The following is an 18,661-nucleotide window of genomic DNA, read 5'->3' as shown; positions in this document are numbered from 1 at the left end:
AACAAGTAAAAAAGTGTCAGTCGGCTTTGCCGACAGATATATGCCCTGAGCCAATGTGAAGCGAAACTTCCACCTCCGGAATGTTGACCAAATGTTGGACCAAATCGGTTGAACTGTTCGAGAGTTATCGTGCTCTCCGACCGCCACATATGGTGACATAGGGATTTTTTACACCTTTCGTGCTGTTTTCCCAAGAAATATGGACTCGCTCTGAAAAAACTTACCGTCGTAATGGAGGTAGCGAATGCAAATCGCTTCAACAAAAATGAAAGTGATTCGAGAGCAGGTCTTAAAGTGAACTTATCCGAAATTTTGTGTGAAAGGTACCAGAAGGAGTAGACAAATATAGTCCACATTCGATCCTGATCTATATCTCGTAGATATATTAGGATGTGCAAGGATGGATTATATCGGTCACTCCCTTCAACAGTAATCGTTCCAATTTTCCGAACATTTTTGAAGTTTTGTGGGACCGATATAGCCCATCTTCGAATTTAAACTATGTTTTGATAAAATATTACGAAGGCCGAATCGACAGATCCGTTCGAGAGTTATCTTGCGCTCCAACCATTACACAAGGTGTCATAGGGGCTTTTTGCATCTTTCCGGCCATTTTCTCAGGGAGTATGGACTTGCCCCTGATTATACTTGTACCGTCGTATGAGGGGGAGTGAATACAAGTTGCTGCAACAAAAATCACAGCGATTCGAGTGCAGGTCCTAAACTGAACTTATCCGAAATTTTGTGTGGGAGGTACCCGAAGGAGTGGGCCATATTGGAACCTCATCTAAGTCTGGTAGAAATTTAACGATGTGCAAAGTATGGACCAAATCGGTTACTCCCTTCAAGAGTTATCGTGCCCACAAATTTTCCGAACCTTTTGGAACTTTTGTGGTGGAGGTACCGGAAGGAGTGGACTGATATAGCTCATCTTCAAACTTAAACTAAGTTTGGACGAAATATTGCGAAAGCCAAGATTTGAACCGAATCGGTTCATCCGTTCTAGAGTTATCGTGCGCACCAGCCAGCCAGACAGGCGGACAGACAGACAGACAGACGGACGGACATTGCTAAATCAACTCAAAATTGTCTGAAACACATTTCGTCCAAACATACTTGGGGTCTAAAACCATTATTTCGATGAGGCACATTTTGCCCGTATGAAAGTGTATATACCCTTTCTAGCCTAAAGGCTGAGGGTATAACAAGTAAGAAAACATTAAGGTCGGACGGACCGAACTTTTTATACCCTCCACCAAAATTAAATTGAAAGAGTATGGAATAATTAGTTTCCTTTCATCTACGAAAGTACTTAGCTTTTCCTAATTACCAAATTTCAACCATTTTGGTGGAATAATGAAGCTAAAACCTTTAAAATACCGAATATCGGGAGGTTCCGTTCTATGGGGGCTATATGAAGGCGTGGACCTATACCAACAAACTTCAGGTGGAACGTTTTATATCCTCAACGAAGACCAATTAACAAATTTCAACCATTTTGGTGGGATAATGAAGCTAAAACCTTTAAAATACCGAATATCGGGAGGTACCGTTCTATGGGGGCTATATGAAGGCGTGGACCTTACCGACAAATTTCAGGTGGAACGTTTTATATCCTCAACGAAGACTAATTAACAAATTTCAACCATTTTGATGGGATAATGAAGCTAAAACCTTCAAAATACCGAATATCGGGAGGTACCGTTCTATGGGGGCTATATGAAGGCGTTAATCTATACCAACAAATTTCATGTGGAAAGTTCTATACACCCAACGATAACTTAATACCAAATTTCAGCCATTTTGGTGGGATACAGAAGCTAAAACCTTCAAAATACCGAATATCGGGAGTACCATTCTATGGGGGCTATATCAAAATGAGGACCGATATATCCCATTTTCAATACCAACCATCCTGCAAGTAATGAAAACTTCTGTACCAAATTTTGACTCTCTATCTTTAAAATTGTGAGTTGTATCTTGATTTCAACACACAGATGGACGGACGGACAGACAGACGGACATGGTTACTTTATAGGGTCTCCGATGAATATTTTGATGTGTTACAAACGGAATGATAAATTTAATTATACCCTTCATATGGTGGAGGATATAAAAACTTCCCAGACGAGTCATTAAGCTGCCCTCTATCGAAACATTGTGTGGGAGGACATTATCCACAGGCTTTTTTTATACTCTCCACCATAGTAAGGAGGGTATATTAAGTTTGTCATTCCGTTTGTAACACATCGAACTAATCATTTGCGACCATATAAAGTATATATATTCTTGATGAGGATAAAATTCTAAGACGATCTAGCCATGTCCGTCTGTGCGTCTGTTGTAATCACTCTAGCGTCCACAATCATTGAGATAGAGTGCTTAAATTTTGCACCCGAGGGTCTTTTTCCATAGGCAGGTCAAGTTCGAAGATGGGCTATATCGGTCCACTCTTTGGTATAGCCCCCTTATAATGGTACCTCCGGATTTTAGGTATTTTGACGTTCTTCGCCACATTTGCAGACCGAATTAGCCATAATTTGGCACTTAGGGTTCCTAGTGATCAATAAACTTATATCCCAAAGGATACGGGCATAGGTCCATGTTTTGGTATAGTCCCCATATAACGGTACCCCCCGATTTTCGGTATTTTGAGAATTTTAGCCACAATTTCTTACCGAACTATCTGCTATTTGAGATTTGAGGTTCTCAGTGGTCATGAAACATCTCCACGAAACATCGTCAACATAGGTCCATGTATTGGTATGCCCCCATATAACGGTACCTCCCGATTTTCGGTATTTTGGACATTTTAGTTACAATTTTTAACCGAACTAACTGTAATTTGCCATTTGAGGTTCTCAGTGGTCAAAAAACATCTCCAAGAAACATCGTCAACATAGATACATGTTTTGGTATAGCCCCCATATATCGGTACCCCCCCCCCAACCCCCCCCCCCCCCCCCCGATTTTCGGTATTTTGAGAATTGTAGCTACAATTTTTAACCGAACTAACTGTAATTTGCCATTTGAGGTTCTCAGTGGTCATGAAACTTCTCCACCAAACATCGTCAACATAGGTCAATGTTTTGGTATAGCTCCCATATATCGGTACCTCCCGATTTTCGGTATTTTGAGAATTTTACCTACAGTTTTTAACCGAAATAGCTGTAATTTGACATTTGAAGTTCTCAGTGGTCATAAAACATCTCCAACGAAACATCGTCAATATAGGTCCATGTTTTGGTATAGCTCTCATATATCGGTACCTCCCAATATTCGGTATAATTTGCGTACCATTTTAGCGAAAATTTTTGAATTTGTTGTTGTAGCAACGCAAATGTTCGTTTGTTTATTATTTCAGTTCTTGGTTATGGTTCCTACGTAACCAGATTAAAAAATTCTGCAACCTGGACTGGTTGCGTTCATAAGGAATCAGGAGACCGGTGAGTGGTGTTATTTGGGCAGTTAAATGCAGCGTGTCGTTGGCTCCAATCTACATGCCGGGCATGTGGCATCAATTCGAGCCCAATACGAATTGAGGCGGCTGCATCGTCCGGATCTTAACTGGCTTAAGGGAAGACCCCCACTGGTAAAGCCTAAAAATATCTTTGAAAAATATTATGTGATTTTGTGGCAAATGGCAGTCCACGAAACCCTTTTTATAACCTCAGCATTTATGCTAACGAGGGTATATACACTTTCATAAGGGCAAAATGTGCCTCATCGAAATAATGGTTTTAGACCCCAAGTATGTTTGGACGAAATGTGTTTCAGACAATTTGGAGTCGATTTAGCCATGACCGTCCGTCTGGCTGGCTTGGCTGGTGCGCACGATAACTCTCGAACGGATGAGCTGATTGGGTCCAAAGTTTGGTTTTCATAATATTTTGTCCAAACTTAGTTTAAGTTCGAAGATGGGTTATAACGCTCCACTATTTCCGGAAACTCCCCAACAAAAGTTGGAAAATGTTCGAAAAATTTGTGCGCACGATAACCGATTTGGTCCATACTTTGCACATCATGAAATTTCTATCAAACTTAGATGAGGTTCCAATGTGAACTCAATCGGTCCACGCCTTCGGGTACCTCCCACACAAAATTTCGGAAAAGTTCAAAAAGGCATTTGAATACAAGCCACTCGACGGTATACGCCCCAAGGGAAGGCCAAAACTCCGATGGAAAGACCAAGTTGAAGAAGATATCACAAAACATGGCGTCCAAAATTGGAGAAGTAAGGCAAAAGATCGGTGCGTTTGGAAATCTATTTTTAGTTCGGCTTATGGAACAAGACGTTCTGTTTAGTATAAAAGCCACCTAAGTAAGTAAGTAAGGTACCTGAAGGATTTTTCTCTTTCGAAGAATGTTTCTCTCAAACACACCAAGTTCTGCCTCATCTGCTTTCGCAAGTACCCATGCTTCAGATCCATACAAAAGAACGGGTAGTATCAGTGTCCGGTAAAGTGTAAGTTTTGTTTGACGAGAGGTGGTTTTGCTTTTAAATTGTTTATTTAGACCAAAGTAGCATCTGTTGCCGAATATTATTCTTCTTTTTATTTCAAGGCTTATATTGTTGGTTTTATTTATGGCGGTGCCGAGGTAGATAAAGTCATTTACTGTCTCAAATTTATAATTATCAACATCCACAGTTGACTGTGGATTTTACTATCAACTATCATTTACTATCAACTTCGTCTTATCGCCGTTGACTGCCAGACCCAATTTGGCAAACTCTTTTTCAATTTTTGCAAAGGTGGCTGTTACGGCTCGCGCTGATCTACCTATTATGTCTATGTCATCTGCGTATGCAAGCAACATTACATCTTTATTGTATATCGTGCTGTTTTTGTCTCTGGCCGTATATATATTCGCATCTCGTATGACCTTTTCCAGTAGGATATTAAATAGGTCACACGATAGACTGTCACCTTGTCTGAAACCTCGTTTTGTGTTGAAAGGCTCGGAGAAGTTCTTTCCTATTTTAACCGCTGATCTTGTGTCAGCCAATGTCATCCTGCATAGTCGAACTAGTTTTGCAGGGATGCCAAACTCGGACATGGCTTGAAACACCTTTGCTTTAATTGTGCTGTCGAACGCGGCCTTATAGTCGATGAATAGGTGGTATGTGTCGATCTGTCTTTCGTGGGTCTTCTCCAATATTTGGCGCAGTGAGAAGATTTGGTCAATTGTCGACTTACCAGGTCTAAAACCGCATTGGTATGACCCGATTATTTCATTGACCATGGGTTTTAACCGTTCACACAGTATGTTCGACCACACTTTATATGCGATGGGAAGGAGACTTATACCTCGGTAATTTGCACAAACCGTTTTGTCTCCTTTCTTATGTGCGGGACATAGTAGGCTGAGGTTCCAATCGTTGGGTATGCTTTCTTCCTGCCAAATTTCGCAAATTAGCTGATGCATACTCCTTACCAGCATTTCGCCACCGGTCTTGAACAATTCGGCAGGAAGTCCATCAGCTCCTGTTGCCTTATTGTTTTTCAGCCGATTAATGGCTGTCGTAACCTCGCTTTGGCTAGGTGGTAAACATTCAACATTGTCATTTAAGATTGGTTCTTAGGTATCTTCATCGCCATCCATATTCATAAAAGCTTCATAAAGTGCTCCTTCCAGATCCTCAGTACGCTATCTGTATCAGTTACCAGATTCCCTTGGTCATCTTTGCAGGAAAATGTGCCTGCACCATATCCTTCAGTCTGGTGTTTTACACTCTGGTAAAATTTTCGGACTTCATTCTGACTCCTGAACATCTCGAGTTTCTCACGCTCACGTTTTTCTTGCTCCTTCTTTTTTCTCCTGAAAATACGCTTTTCTTCTCTCCTCTTTTCCCGATAAGCTTTACGACACTCCTGATCGTACCATAAATTTTTAGGTGGAGGTTTTTGGTACCCAAGTATGGTTTTTGCGGCAGTCTGAAGTAAGTGGGCTATTCTTTGCCAACGTGCTTCTACATTATCGGGATAAGAAGTGCTGTTTTCCAGCATGCGAGTCAGTTGAGCGGAGTAGGCTTGTGCTGTCTGTTGTGTTTGCAGCTTCTCGACATCCAGCTTCCGTCCTGTGTTAGATCGCACTTTTGCCGCAACATTAAGACGAGTGCGTACCTTGGCTGCCACAAGGAAATGGTCCGAATCGATGTTCACACCTCGAATCGATCGGACATCTAACACACTGGACGAGTGTCTTCCATCTATCACAACATGATCAATCTGATTTTTTGTTTTCCCATCCGGGGACATCCAAGTAGCCTTGTGTATGTCGAGGTGTGGGAATGTGGTGCTGCTCACTACCATGTTCTTTGCCGCTGCAAAATCAATCAGCCTCATTCCATTGTCGGATGTTACCTCATGAAGACTGAATTTGTTGACTGTGGGACCGAATACATTTTCCTTTCCAATTTTAGCATTAAAATCTCCTAGAACAATCTTAATGTCGTGGCCAGGGGAGCGGTCATATACTCTCTAGGAGCTCGTAGAATATATCCTTGGTCTGTTCGTCTTTCTCTTCTGTTGGAGCATGGGCGCAGATGAGACTGATGTTAAAAAACTTTGCTTTTATACGGATTGTGGCAATTCTCTCATCAACCGGAGTAAAGCTGGATACAAGATTTTTAAGCCTCCGGTTTACCATAAAGCCAAGACCTAGCTCATGCTTCGTTTCATGGCAGCGTGTGTGTGTGTTGTGTTCTTTTTTTCTTCGGGTACATGACTGAGGGTATATCTCAGTCGGCTCAGCTGACTGATACTTTCTTACTTGTTTTAATACATTCCAAGGTTTTTTTTTTTTTCAAAGACTTCCACGATTAGAACTATATTGAGTCAATCGTTGACTATTTTTACTCTATACGAACTACTCAAATTAATTTCCTTAAATTCATCTGTACAATTATGGATTGTTTGAAAATTTTGACAGCGACGCCAAATAATCTTAGACTATATTTTGCCCACAATCCGTTGAGAAATACTGGCTCTTAAAGCACTTATTTGGATATTTATTTTTAATATAGATATGAAGATAATATATGAAAAATCATAAATTCATAAATTTATAACTAAATGAAATATTTATAAACGTAAATAAAAAAGTTTTAACAAAGAAAAAAAAGAATCACAAATCTATGGTCTGCTGGTTAATCAACAACAAATTTGTGTAAATTAAAATAAAAGTTTTGAAAATCACTCTAGTGACATACATAAAAAAGTTATCAAAAGAAAACCCAACTCTTTCAAACAAACTTTCCAACAACAACTTCAAGACGACGTCAAGTGAAAATTGAAATAAATGGCCATTGATTTGCGTCTTAAGAAAATTGTGGTGACTTGACAAACGACAAGCGAAAAAGAAAATAGATATCCCTCCAAAGAGAAACAAACGAGTAAACAACAACACCAACAGGAACCCCTCATTACAACCACCTCCAACCCGTCCCGTATTGGTAGTTACCTCTTAATCATCCAGTTTTTTTGTGCGTTGATTACTATCACAACTGTTGGCGCATTACTTCATTAATATCGTCGCACCACGACTTTTGAATCCTTCAACAACATTGTCGTCGTCGTCGTTGTCGTCTTCAAGTTTTTTTGTCTTTTCGCTCCTGCTACAGTATTCGGCCAATTGTGGCCGATATTAAACGACCTTCAAAACGTTTTGTGTCGAAGCAATACGCACCATGGGCTGCGCACAGAGTGCTGAAGAAAGGGCAGCAGCCGCCAGAAGTCGTTTGATTGAACGCAATCTGAAAGAAGATGGGATACAGGCAGCAAAGGATATTAAACTTTTGTTATTGGGTGAGTAGTAGTGTTTTGTTTTATGGGAGAAATAAATGAACTAAATCAGCATACACACACATATATACACAAATTTTGTGAAATAAAAAACAACTCTTTGGGGAGAGTTATGCTTTGAGAAATTGGGAAACAAAAACCTGGTTTGGTAAGAGTGCTAGGAATATTGTGTTTGTATTGGTGAGAGAGAGAGAGAGAGAGAGTTTCCATTGCTAAACAGCATAGATGGACTGTTTAGTAAACAGTGACAGAAATGAATTAAGAGAAAAAGTGGGTAGTTTGTTGTTGGGCTGAAACTATGTATAAGTCAGTGGTTATTAAAAATGGCCAAAGAGAGTATTTAAGGGAGAACTGATATTAAATTTATCTTAAAGCTTCATTCTATGTTTCAGTTTTTTTTAAAACATAAATGTGGAGTCAAATGGGCGATAAAACTAATTATTAAAAAAATGTGGCTAAAACAATCGAGGCGCGGATTTTTTTTAAAAAGTTTTTCCAAATTCTATCTGAGGCATGGATATTCTTTAAGAATTTTAACAAAGTATATTCAAGGCGTGTATGTTTTTAAGATTTTCTCCAGAGTCTATTTAAGGCGTGGAGGTTGTTAAGAATTTTTTCAAAAGACTATCGAAGGCGTGGATTTTTTTAAGAATTTTATCCAAGGTCTATCCAAGGCGTGGGTTTTTTTAAGAATTTTTTCCAATGTCTATACAAGGCGTGGATTTTTTTAAGAATTTTTACCAAGGTCTATACAAGGCGTAGATTTTTTTAAGAATATTTTTCAAGGTCTATACAAGGCGTGGATTTTTTAAGAATTTTTTCCAAGGTCTATACAAGGCGTAGATTTTTTTTAAGAATTTTTTCCAAGGTCTATACAAGGCGTGGATTTTTCTAAGAATTTTTTCCAAGGTCTATACAAGGTGTGGATTTTTTTAAGAATTTTTTCCAAGGTCTATACAAGGCGTGGATTTTTTTAAGAATTTTTTCCAAGGTCTATACAAGGCGTGGATTTTTTTAAGAATTTTTTCCAAGGTCTATACAAGGCGTGGATTTTTTTAAGATTTTTTTCCAAGGTCTATACAATGCGTGGACTTGTTTAAGAATTTTTTCCAAAGTCTATTCAAGGCGTGGATTTTTTTAAGAATTTTTTCCAAAGTCTATTCAAGGCGTGGATTTTTTTAAGAATTTTTACCAAGGTCTATACAAGGCGTAGATTTTTTTAAGAATTTTTTCCAAGGTCTATACAAGGCGTGGATTTTTTTAAGATTTTTTTCCAAAGTCTATCCAAGGCGTGGATTTTTTTTAAAGAATTTTTCCAAAGTCTATCCAAGGCGTGGATTTTTTTAAAGAATTTTTCCAAAGTCTATCCAAGGCGTGGATTTTTTTAAAGAATTTTTCCAAAGTCTATCCAAGGCGTGGATTTGTTTAAATAAATTTTTCCAAAGTCTATCCAAGGCGTGGATTTTTTTAAACAATTTTTCCAAAGTCTATCCAAGGCGTGGATTTTTTTAAACAATTTTTCCAAAGTCTATCCAAGGCGTGGATTTTTTTAAACAATTTTTCCAAAGTCTATCCAAGGCGTGGATTTTTTTAAACAATTTTTCCAAAGTCTATCCAAGGCGTGGATTTTTTTAAACAATTTTTCCAAAGTCTATCCTAGGCGTGGATTTTTTTAAACAATTTTTCCAAAGTCTATCCAAGGCGTGGATTTTTTTAAACAATTTTTCCAAAGTCTATCCAAGGCGTGGATTTTTTAAACAATTTTTCCAAAGTCTATCCAAGGCGTGGATTTTTTTAAACAATTTTTCCAAAGTCTATCCAAGGCGTGGATTTGTTTAAACATTTTTTCCAAAGTCTATCCAAGGCGTGGATTTTTTTAAACATTTTTTCCAAAATCTATCCAAGGCGTGGATTTTTTTAAGAATTTTTTCCAAAGTCTATCCAAGGCGTGGATTTTTTTAAGAATTTTTTCCAAAGTCTATCCAAGGCGTGGATTTTTTTAAGAATTTTTTCCAAAGTCTATCCAAGGCGTGGATTTTTTTAAGAATTTTTTCCAAAGTCTATCCAAGTCGTGGATTTTTTTAAGAATTTTTTCCAAAGTCTATCCAAGGCGTGGATTTTTTTAAGAATTTTTTCCAAAGTCTATCCAAGGCGTGATTTTTTTAAGAATTTTTTCCAAAGTCTATCCAAGGCGTGGATGTTTTTAAGAATTTTTTCCAAAGTCTATCCAAGGCGTGGATGTTTTTAAAATTTTTTTCCAAGGTTTTTCCAAAGTGTGGATTTTTTTAAAAATTTTTTCCAAAGTCTATCCAAGGCGTGGATGTTTTTAAGAATTTTTTCCAAAGTCTATCCAAGGCGTGGATGTTTTTAAGAATTTTTTCCAAGGTTTTTCCAAAGCTTGGATTTTTTTAAGAATTTTTTTCCAAAGTCTATCCAAGGCGTGGATTGTTTAAAGAATTTTTTCCAAAGTCTATCCAAGGCGTAGATGTTTTTAAGAATTTTTTCCAAAGTCTATCCAAGGCGTGGATGTTTTTAAGAATTTTTTCTAAAGTCTATGCAAGGCGTGGATGTTTTTAAGACTTTTTTTCTAAATTCTATCCAAGGCGTGGATGTCTTTAAGAATTTTTTCCAAAGTCTATCCAAGGTGTGGATGTTTTTAAGAATTTTTTCCAACGTTTTTCCAAAGCGTGGATTTTTTTAAGAATTTTTTTCCAAAGTCTATCCAAGGCGTGGATTGTTTGAAGAACTTTTTCCAAAGTCTATACAAGGCGTGGATTGTTTAAAGAATTTTTTCCAAAGTCTATCCAAGGCGTGGATTTTTTTTAAAGAACTTTTCCAAAGTCCATTCAAGGGGTGGATTTCTTAGTAATGTTGTCTTAAAAATCAGGTTAATTCAAAACTCATATATCGAAGAGGCATTAAAATAATGTTTATTTTTTATCTCTCCTCTCACTCAGTCTCGAAAGAAACAAAGAAATATTTACAGCTATTTCTTTCGCTCTCTTAAATACCTCTATAAAATTCTCTTAAGTTTTATCTAGATTTCATAGATTTTTCAGCATAATGAATAATATGTTAAAAACAAAATCTCAGTTGCTTTTACGAACAAGTGTTTTAAGCATTTTTCACATTTTCCCCCTTTTCTTCCGCTGAACTTCTTAGACATTGATAATGACTTTGCGTTTTTCGTGGTTGGGTGGTTTGCTCGTGGTATTCACAAAATTGTTCTTTGATTTCTTACAGTCTGCCTGTTTTTGATGTCAAGTGAAATTAGAAGTAGGTTTTCTTTTTATTTTTTCTTCTTTCTTCTTCTGTGGTCCATATTGTGGTTGAAGCTGGCTGTGAAATTTCATTTCATTTATTGTTCTTGAATGCTGACTGGGCCAGGGAGGGAAAATAGTGTTGCAGTTTTTTTTTTCTTTTTCAATTGAAATGAAAAATTGCAATATTTCTTTTTTGTCTTCAGGGCATCCTCACCAGGAAGACATTAATAAGAAATGTTTCTTTAATGTTTTTGACATTTTGAAAGGAGGTTATTTTTCTAACATTTATATTTTCATCTTAAGGCTTTTTAATTATTAAATTGTTTATAAAGAAATGATTGTTGTGTTAGAATTTTGTGCCTCGTCGAAGTAATGATTTTTTTCTATGGAAAAAAATTTCCTCAGTACCCTGAGGATGGTATTTTCTTTAGAACAAATTTCTTCAGTGCCCTGAGGATGGTTTTTTCTATAGAACAAATTTCTTCAGCGCCCTGAGGATGGTTTTTTCTACAGAAAAAATTTCCTCAGTATCCCGATGATGGTCTTTTTCTATAGAAAAAATTTCCTCAGGTCCCTGAGGATGGTTTTTTCTATAGAAAAAAATTCCTCAGGTCCCTGAGGATGGTTTTTTCTATAGAAAAAAATTCCTCAGGTCCCTGAGGATGGTTTTTTCTATAGAAAAAAATTCCTCAGGACTCTGAGGATGGTTTTTTCTATAGAAAAAAATTCCTCAGGACTCTGAGGATGGTTTTTTCTATAGAAAAAAATTCCTCAGGACTCTGAGGATGGTTTTTTCTATAGAAAACATTTCCTCAGTACTCTGAGGATGGTTTTTTCTATAGAAAAAAAATCCTTAGGACCCTGAGGATGGTTTTTTCTATAGAAAAAATTTCCTCAGTGCCCTGAGGATAGTTTTTTCTATAGAAAAAATTTCCTCAGTGCCCTGAGGATGGTTTTTTCTATAGAAAAAATTTCCTCAGGTCCCTGAGGATGGTTTTTTCTATAGAAAAAATTTCCTCAGGTCCCTGAGGATGGTTTTTTCTATAGAAAAAATTTCCTCAGGTCCCTGAGGATGGTTTTTTCTATAGAAAAAATTTCCTCATGTCCTTGAGGATGGTTTTTTCTATAGAAAAAATTTCCTCAGGTCCCTGAGGATGGTTTTTTCTATAGAAAAAATTTCCTCAGGTCCCTGAGGATGGTTTTTTCTATAGAAAAAATTTCCTCAGGTCCCTGAGGATGGTTTTTTCTATAGAAAAAATTTCCTCAGGTCCCTGAGGATGGCTTTTTCTATAGAAAAAATTTCCTCAGGTCCCTGAGGATGGTTTTTTCTATAGAAAAAATTTCCTCAGGTCCCTGAGGATGGTTTTTTCTATAGAAAAAATTTCCTCAGGTCCCTGAGGATGGTTTTTTCTATAGAAAAAATTTCCTCAGGTCCCTGAGGATGGTTTTTTCTATAGAAAAAATTTCCTCAGGTCCCTGAGGATGGTTTTTTCTATAGAAAAAAATGTCATCAGTATCCTGAAGATGGTTTTTTCTATAGAAAAAAATGTCATCAGTATCCTGAAGATGGTTTTTCCTATATGAAAAATGTTTTATTGATAATTGTTAATTTGAAACATGTGGATATAGTGGCGTATAAGTCATATTAATTTTTAACTCTGGCTGGCGTATACGCTATGCAAATCTTTGCACACCTCATACGACCAGGTATCTTTTATTTTATTGCAATGGAAAATTGTAAAAAAAAAATAATATTTTTCTTCGATCCTTATCTGGTTTCCATCACATAGATAGTAAATAAAATTAATACCTTAAAGATAAACATGTTAAACAATTTAAACAACATCTGCTGCATTGTAGAAGATGATTACGATGACGATAAGTAGAATCCGAAGAGTGAGTATAAGAGGATGGTTGGTTAAGTGAAAAAAACTACAATAGTAAGTGTGCGTCTGTATACACAACAGACCACCAGCAACGACCTACTTATAAGTAATTGAACTAAGAACAATAAGCTCTTGGCCAGCCACCTCCATCACCACCATTCTTTATTATTTTAAAAACCACTTCATAGTTTTTTTCTTGTTTTTCTTCTCTCTTCAAATCTTATCAATATTGCCTAAAGGAGGCAAAATTATGTGATCTCTCCCTCTTCAAAGTTTTTTTATGGAAAACAAAGTAAATTGTATACTGTTTTTTTTTTCTTATTGTCCGGAACTGACGGAACGTCTTATGTGTCCAAAGCAGACAAGTTGGTTAGTTAGTCAGTCAGTTAGTGTGGAGGCCATGTTCGAAAAAATGAGTGGGTGAATTGAAAATTACATTTTGCCGCAAGAGACTTCTTGTTAACGTAACGCAAGACAGAAACAATGGCCAAGACACCCTGGACGTATTCAATCAATGCAAAAAAAAAAAAAAAAATCACTACGTAGCAAGAATGCCATTAACTGTAAGTTTCTACTTGAACGATACAAGACGAACAAAATAGCTGAAATTATTGATGAAAACCATTGCCACTTTGATGAGGCAAGTAGTGATTTTTTTCGTCTATTGCTTAGTGAAATTGTTATAAACAAATTATTTTAGCCATCATACTTTTTACAAGGAAATAGAAGATTTTATTTTTTTTTTTAATAAACAAAAATAACAGAGAAGTTCAAGAAATTTGATGAGTTATTGCCTATTAATAATAATAATTGCAACAGATGTACTAAGTTAGATGAATCATAAGCCTCGGACTATGAAAGATTTTTAATTTAAATTTGTTGTTAATTTGTAAACCACATAACCATAAAGATTAGTTGTTATCTGTGTATCTGGTAGTGGTCATAATGGCGTATAAGTATTATTAATATAAATGTGTGCGTAGGGGTGGCGTATGATTTCTGTAGAGCTGACATAAATTATACGCTACTCATTGCAAATCTTTTATACGTGATTTCTCTGTATTTTCTTTGAAGACCGAGAATTTAAGATTTATATAGAGAAAATATTACAATAAAAAATAGAAATGAAATTCGTCTATTGTAACATTCAACCCAATTATAAATAAAAAGACACATTCCCTCTTACACTGCAAGGGGCGGAGTTTTGAACCATCGGGCCAATATCGAGAGAAGTATGAAGTATAAAATTATAGCGTTGTAAAAATGGCCATCAAGTTCCAAGATGTACTATATCGAAAAACTCCTTTCGGCACTTCTCTCACAAAAGTTACAAATGTTCGCTTAAGTGCAGTTTACTGGCTGGCTGTTCGAGGATATTTTTTTTAGAATTTTTGGTGGACTACAAAGGGACAATAAACTTGAACTTTTTACAGGAATTTTGGTGGTCCACAAAAGGACACAAAACGTGGATTTCTCAAAGAGTTTTTTTGTGGTCCACAAAAGGAAAATAAACGTGGATTTTTTAAATAATTTTTGGTGGACCATAAAAGGACAATAAACGTGCATTTTTTAAAGAATTTTTGGTGGACCATAAAAGGACAATAAACGTGCATTTTTTAAAGAATTTTTGGTGGACCACAAAAGGACACAAAACGTAGATTTTTTAAAGAATTTTTCGTGGACCACAAAAGGACACAAAACGTGTTTTTTTAAAGAATTTTTGGTGGACCACAAAAGGACACAAAACGTGGATTTTTTAAAGAATTTTTGCTGGACAACAAAAGGGTAATAAACGTGGATTTTTTAAAGAATTTTTGGTGGACCATAAAAGGACAATAAACGTGGATTTTTTAAAGAATTTTTGGTGGAGCAAAAAAGGACAATAAACGTGGATTTTTTAAAGAATTTTTGATGGAGCAAAAAAGGACAATAAACGTGGTTTTTTAAAGAATTTTTGGTGGACCACAAAAGGAAAATAAAAGTGGATTTTTTAAAGAATTTTTGGCGGACCACAAAAGGAAAATAAACGTGAATTTTTTAAAGAATTTTTGGTGGACCACCAAAGGACACAAAACGTGGATTTTTTAAAGAATTTTTGGTGGACCACAAAAGGACACAAAACGTGAATTGTTTAAAGAATTTTTGCTGGACCACATTAAGGCTTGCAGTTTTTTAAGATTTTTTTCCAAAGTCTATCCAAGGCGTGGATGTTTTTAAGATTTTTTTCCAAAGTCTATCCAAGGCGTGGATGTTTTTAAGATTTTTTTCCAAAGTCTATCCAAGGCGTGGATATTTGTAAGATTTTTTCGATGATCTATCCAAAGACACAAAACGTGGCATTTTTAAAGGATTTTTGGTGGACCTCTAGAAGACAGTAAATGTGGATTTTTTTAAAGAATTGTTGGTGGATCACAAAAGATCACAAAACGTGGATTTTCTAAAGTATTTTTGATGGACCGCAAAGGGACAATAAACGCGATTTTTTAAAGAAGTTTTGGTGGAACACAAAAGGACAATAAACGCAGATTTTTTTAAACGAAAAGGTAAAAACAGGATTTTTTAAAGATTTTTGTTGGATCATAAAGGAAAATAAACGTGGATTTTTATACCCTCAACCTTTAAGCTATGAGGATTATCCACTCTGATATGATGAAAATGTGCTTCATCGAAATAATGGTTTTAGACTCCAAGTATTTTTGGACTAATCCGCTTCGGACAATTGGATTCGATTTATGTCTATCCGTCTGACTGGCTGGAGCACACGATAACTCTCGAACGGATCAACTGATTTGGTCTAAAATTTGGCCTTTGTAATATTTTGTCCAAACTTAGTATGAGTTCGAAGATGGACCATGTAGGTCCAATCTTTCAGGTACCTCCCCCATAAATGTTCAAAACTTTTCGCTAAAATGGTGCACACAATAACTCTCGAAGGTAATTACAGATTTGGTCTATACTTTGCATATCGTGATATTTCTACGATAGATGGATTATGTTCGAATATCGGTCTACGCCCATTTTCATAAAACTAAGCTTATACAAAAATCATCGTTGATTGATAGCCCTAAAACCCACTTTTTAGTCATATTTTTATCGCCCGAAAACCATATAAAAATACACATTTATAGTCCTCATTGGTTTTTACTAAAATTCATAAAAAAACTCCTAAAAATATCATAAAAATCCATCCATTCAAAGTCTTCCCTTGGTTCCTCCTACTAGTCTTTAAAAATCTATGTTTACAGACAGTCCTGTTTGGATCTTTTTAAAAATCGGTTAAAAATCCAAACTTATATTTTATGGTCCTCTTTGGATCCCCTAAAAATATCTAACAAATCCACCTTTATTACCCTCATTGGCTTCTCCTAAAAATCTTTCTAAAATCCTCGTTTATTGTTCACCTTGGCTTCTCCAAAAAATTCACGTCTATAGTTCCTCTTTGGATCCTCTTAAAAATCTGTTAAAAATCCAAACTTATATTTGAATATTTTAATCCACCTTATCCTTTGTAATCAACTTTTGTAGACCCCTTTGGATCCATCTAAAAATCTAATAAAAATTTAAGTTTATAGTCCTCTTGGTTCCTCTTATAAATCACTTTGAAATCCAAGTTATACAAGGTGGCGCAAAAGTAATCCTCCTATCAGAAAATGCTATAAATTTTGCGATTGGCCCCTAATGTCAGTTCTGTTTTGACATTTGTGTAGTAAACACATTCGAAATACACGTTAATAAACAATGTTACACTACACTGCTCCAGAACGCGGAATGTTGGTGACTATTTATTTGAGCAATAATCGGTCGGTGACTTTGGCACAACGTGAGTTTCGTCGCAGATTTCCTGATTTGACCACTACAGACTTCTCTTTGTGGGGCTTTTTGAAGTCGCGGGTTTATGTCAACAAGCCTCAGACTCTTGCAGCTCTTAAAGACAATATCCGTCAAGAATGTGAGGACCTATCGCCGGAAGTTTTGGCCAAAGTGATGGAAAATGCCATAAAAAGGGCTCAAATGACAATAAACTGTGGCGGCGGCCATTTATCTGACATCATATTCTCGACTTGATGTAAAAAAATTAAAAGACCAAATAAAAATAATCCACAAGAAAAATCAAAGTTTTTTTTTAAATTACAGCCAAAAAACATCGGAAGTTTGCTTTTGCGCCACCTTGTAGTTCTTTTTGGATACTCCTAAAAATACATCAAAAAATCCACGTTTATAGTCCTCTTTGGATCCTCCTAGAAATCTCGTAATAATTCAAGCGTATAGTTCTATTTGGGTCCTCCTTGGGTCATTGGACCCTTCTATATGTCTTTTAAAAATCCTTTGCTTCATACATCTAAAACTGTCTTTAAAATCCATAAATTCATAATCTCATTTGAATCCTCGTAAAATATATTAAAAATCCAAGTTTATTGTCCTCTTTGGATCCTCCTAAAACTTTGAAAAGTCGCATGTATTGTCACATCTTGGTTCACCTAAATATCTGTTAAAAATCCACGTTTATTGTCCTTTGGGTCTACGTTTATTGTCCACAGGGTCCAGTAACCAATCTTTTTAAAAATCCACATTTATAGTCCACTGGGTCCACCTGTACATATTTTACGTTATTTCTTCTTGTTGGGTCCACCTAAATATTTTTAAAAAATTAACGTTTATTGTATTTTTGGGTTCACATAAAAATCTTAAAAAATGCTTGTGTATTGTCATATTATAGTCTACCAAAATATTTCTTTAAAAAATCCTATTTTACTGTCATCCGGCTACACCTTAAAACATTAAAAGTTACACCTTTATATACCACTAAAAATCTCTTTTATTCCTTTAAAATGTTCCTATTCATTGCCCTTATTGATTGTTCACAAAAATCATTGAAAAAGTGTAATAATTCAGCCTACAAATAATGTCTTCTCTTTCGCTTGACAACATGGCGTATAAGTATTATTAATTATTATGGCAACAAGGCGTATGATTATTATGAACAAAAAAATCTTTTCAAAGACATTAATCATACGGCACACGGCGGACACACGTAAATAACTGAAAGCTTTTGTTACAGCGTTCTTCGCAAAGTCAATGTGCGATAAACGAGCTGCAAAACTAGCAACGAAAAACAATATTTTTAAAAACTTTTTAATGAGATAGTTATGGGAATTGTCATTAATCATCAACATTTTGTTTTTTTTTTTTTTTACAAAATGTTGTTGAGTGATAATCGGAAAATCAATCTCAAACTGCTAACGATTTATTATAGCTTCATTTATTATTTTTGTAAATGTTGAATTTGTTTTGTAATTTTGATTATTTATTTTCGAAACGTGCCACTGATTTTGCATTGATTTTACAACGTTGTTTTTTTTAATGAATCATGTGCCATTTTTCGTTTTCCAGATGAATTTGTTGTTCTTGTTAAAGGCAACACGACGACGTGTCGAGAAAAATAATGTTTTTGGCACATTTTTGTTTATTTAATCAAGAAAAGAGGAAAACCAAAGAAGATACATTAATTTTAATTAAGTTTTGATTTAAAATAAAATATCATAATTTCATTTTGTGGATTATAATTTCAATTTTTGACGTAGAGCGAACTACGGGTGTGCAGTTTTTTCTCTTCAACAGATACTTGTTCCAGATTCGGACTGCTGTCAGTTTGTGGCTGCCATGCCACTGTTTATTATTTTCCTTTTTCGCTCTATTTTTTTCGCCA

The 18,661-nt window shown here is 35.8% G+C and overlaps 1 protein-coding gene across 4 annotated transcripts in view; it reads left to right on the top strand.

Moving 5' to 3' along the window:
- Positions 1-18,661, top strand: part of Galphao (G protein alpha o subunit) — a 184,752-nt gene that overhangs the window by 73,806 nt on the left and 92,285 nt on the right. For 3 of the 4 annotated variants that reach the window (XM_073991912.1, XM_073991914.1, XM_073991915.1), the window contains exon 2: positions 7,028-7,808. The exons of the other annotated variant lie outside the window; for it this stretch is intronic. In XM_073991912.1, the coding sequence (XP_073848013.1) occupies positions 7,691-7,808 (118 nt within the window). In that variant the 5' untranslated portion in view covers positions 7,028-7,690. The remainder of the gene's footprint in view (positions 1-7,027; positions 7,809-18,661) is intronic. 4 annotated transcript variants of the gene reach the window in all.

This window comes from Musca autumnalis, unplaced genomic scaffold, assembly GCF_047663935.1.
Source record: "Musca autumnalis isolate F117 unplaced genomic scaffold, ASM4766393v1 scaffold_5, whole genome shotgun sequence".
Lineage (NCBI taxonomy): Eukaryota > Metazoa > Arthropoda > Insecta > Diptera > Muscidae > Musca > Musca autumnalis.
This window is presented reverse-complemented; position numbering and strand designations above follow the sequence as displayed.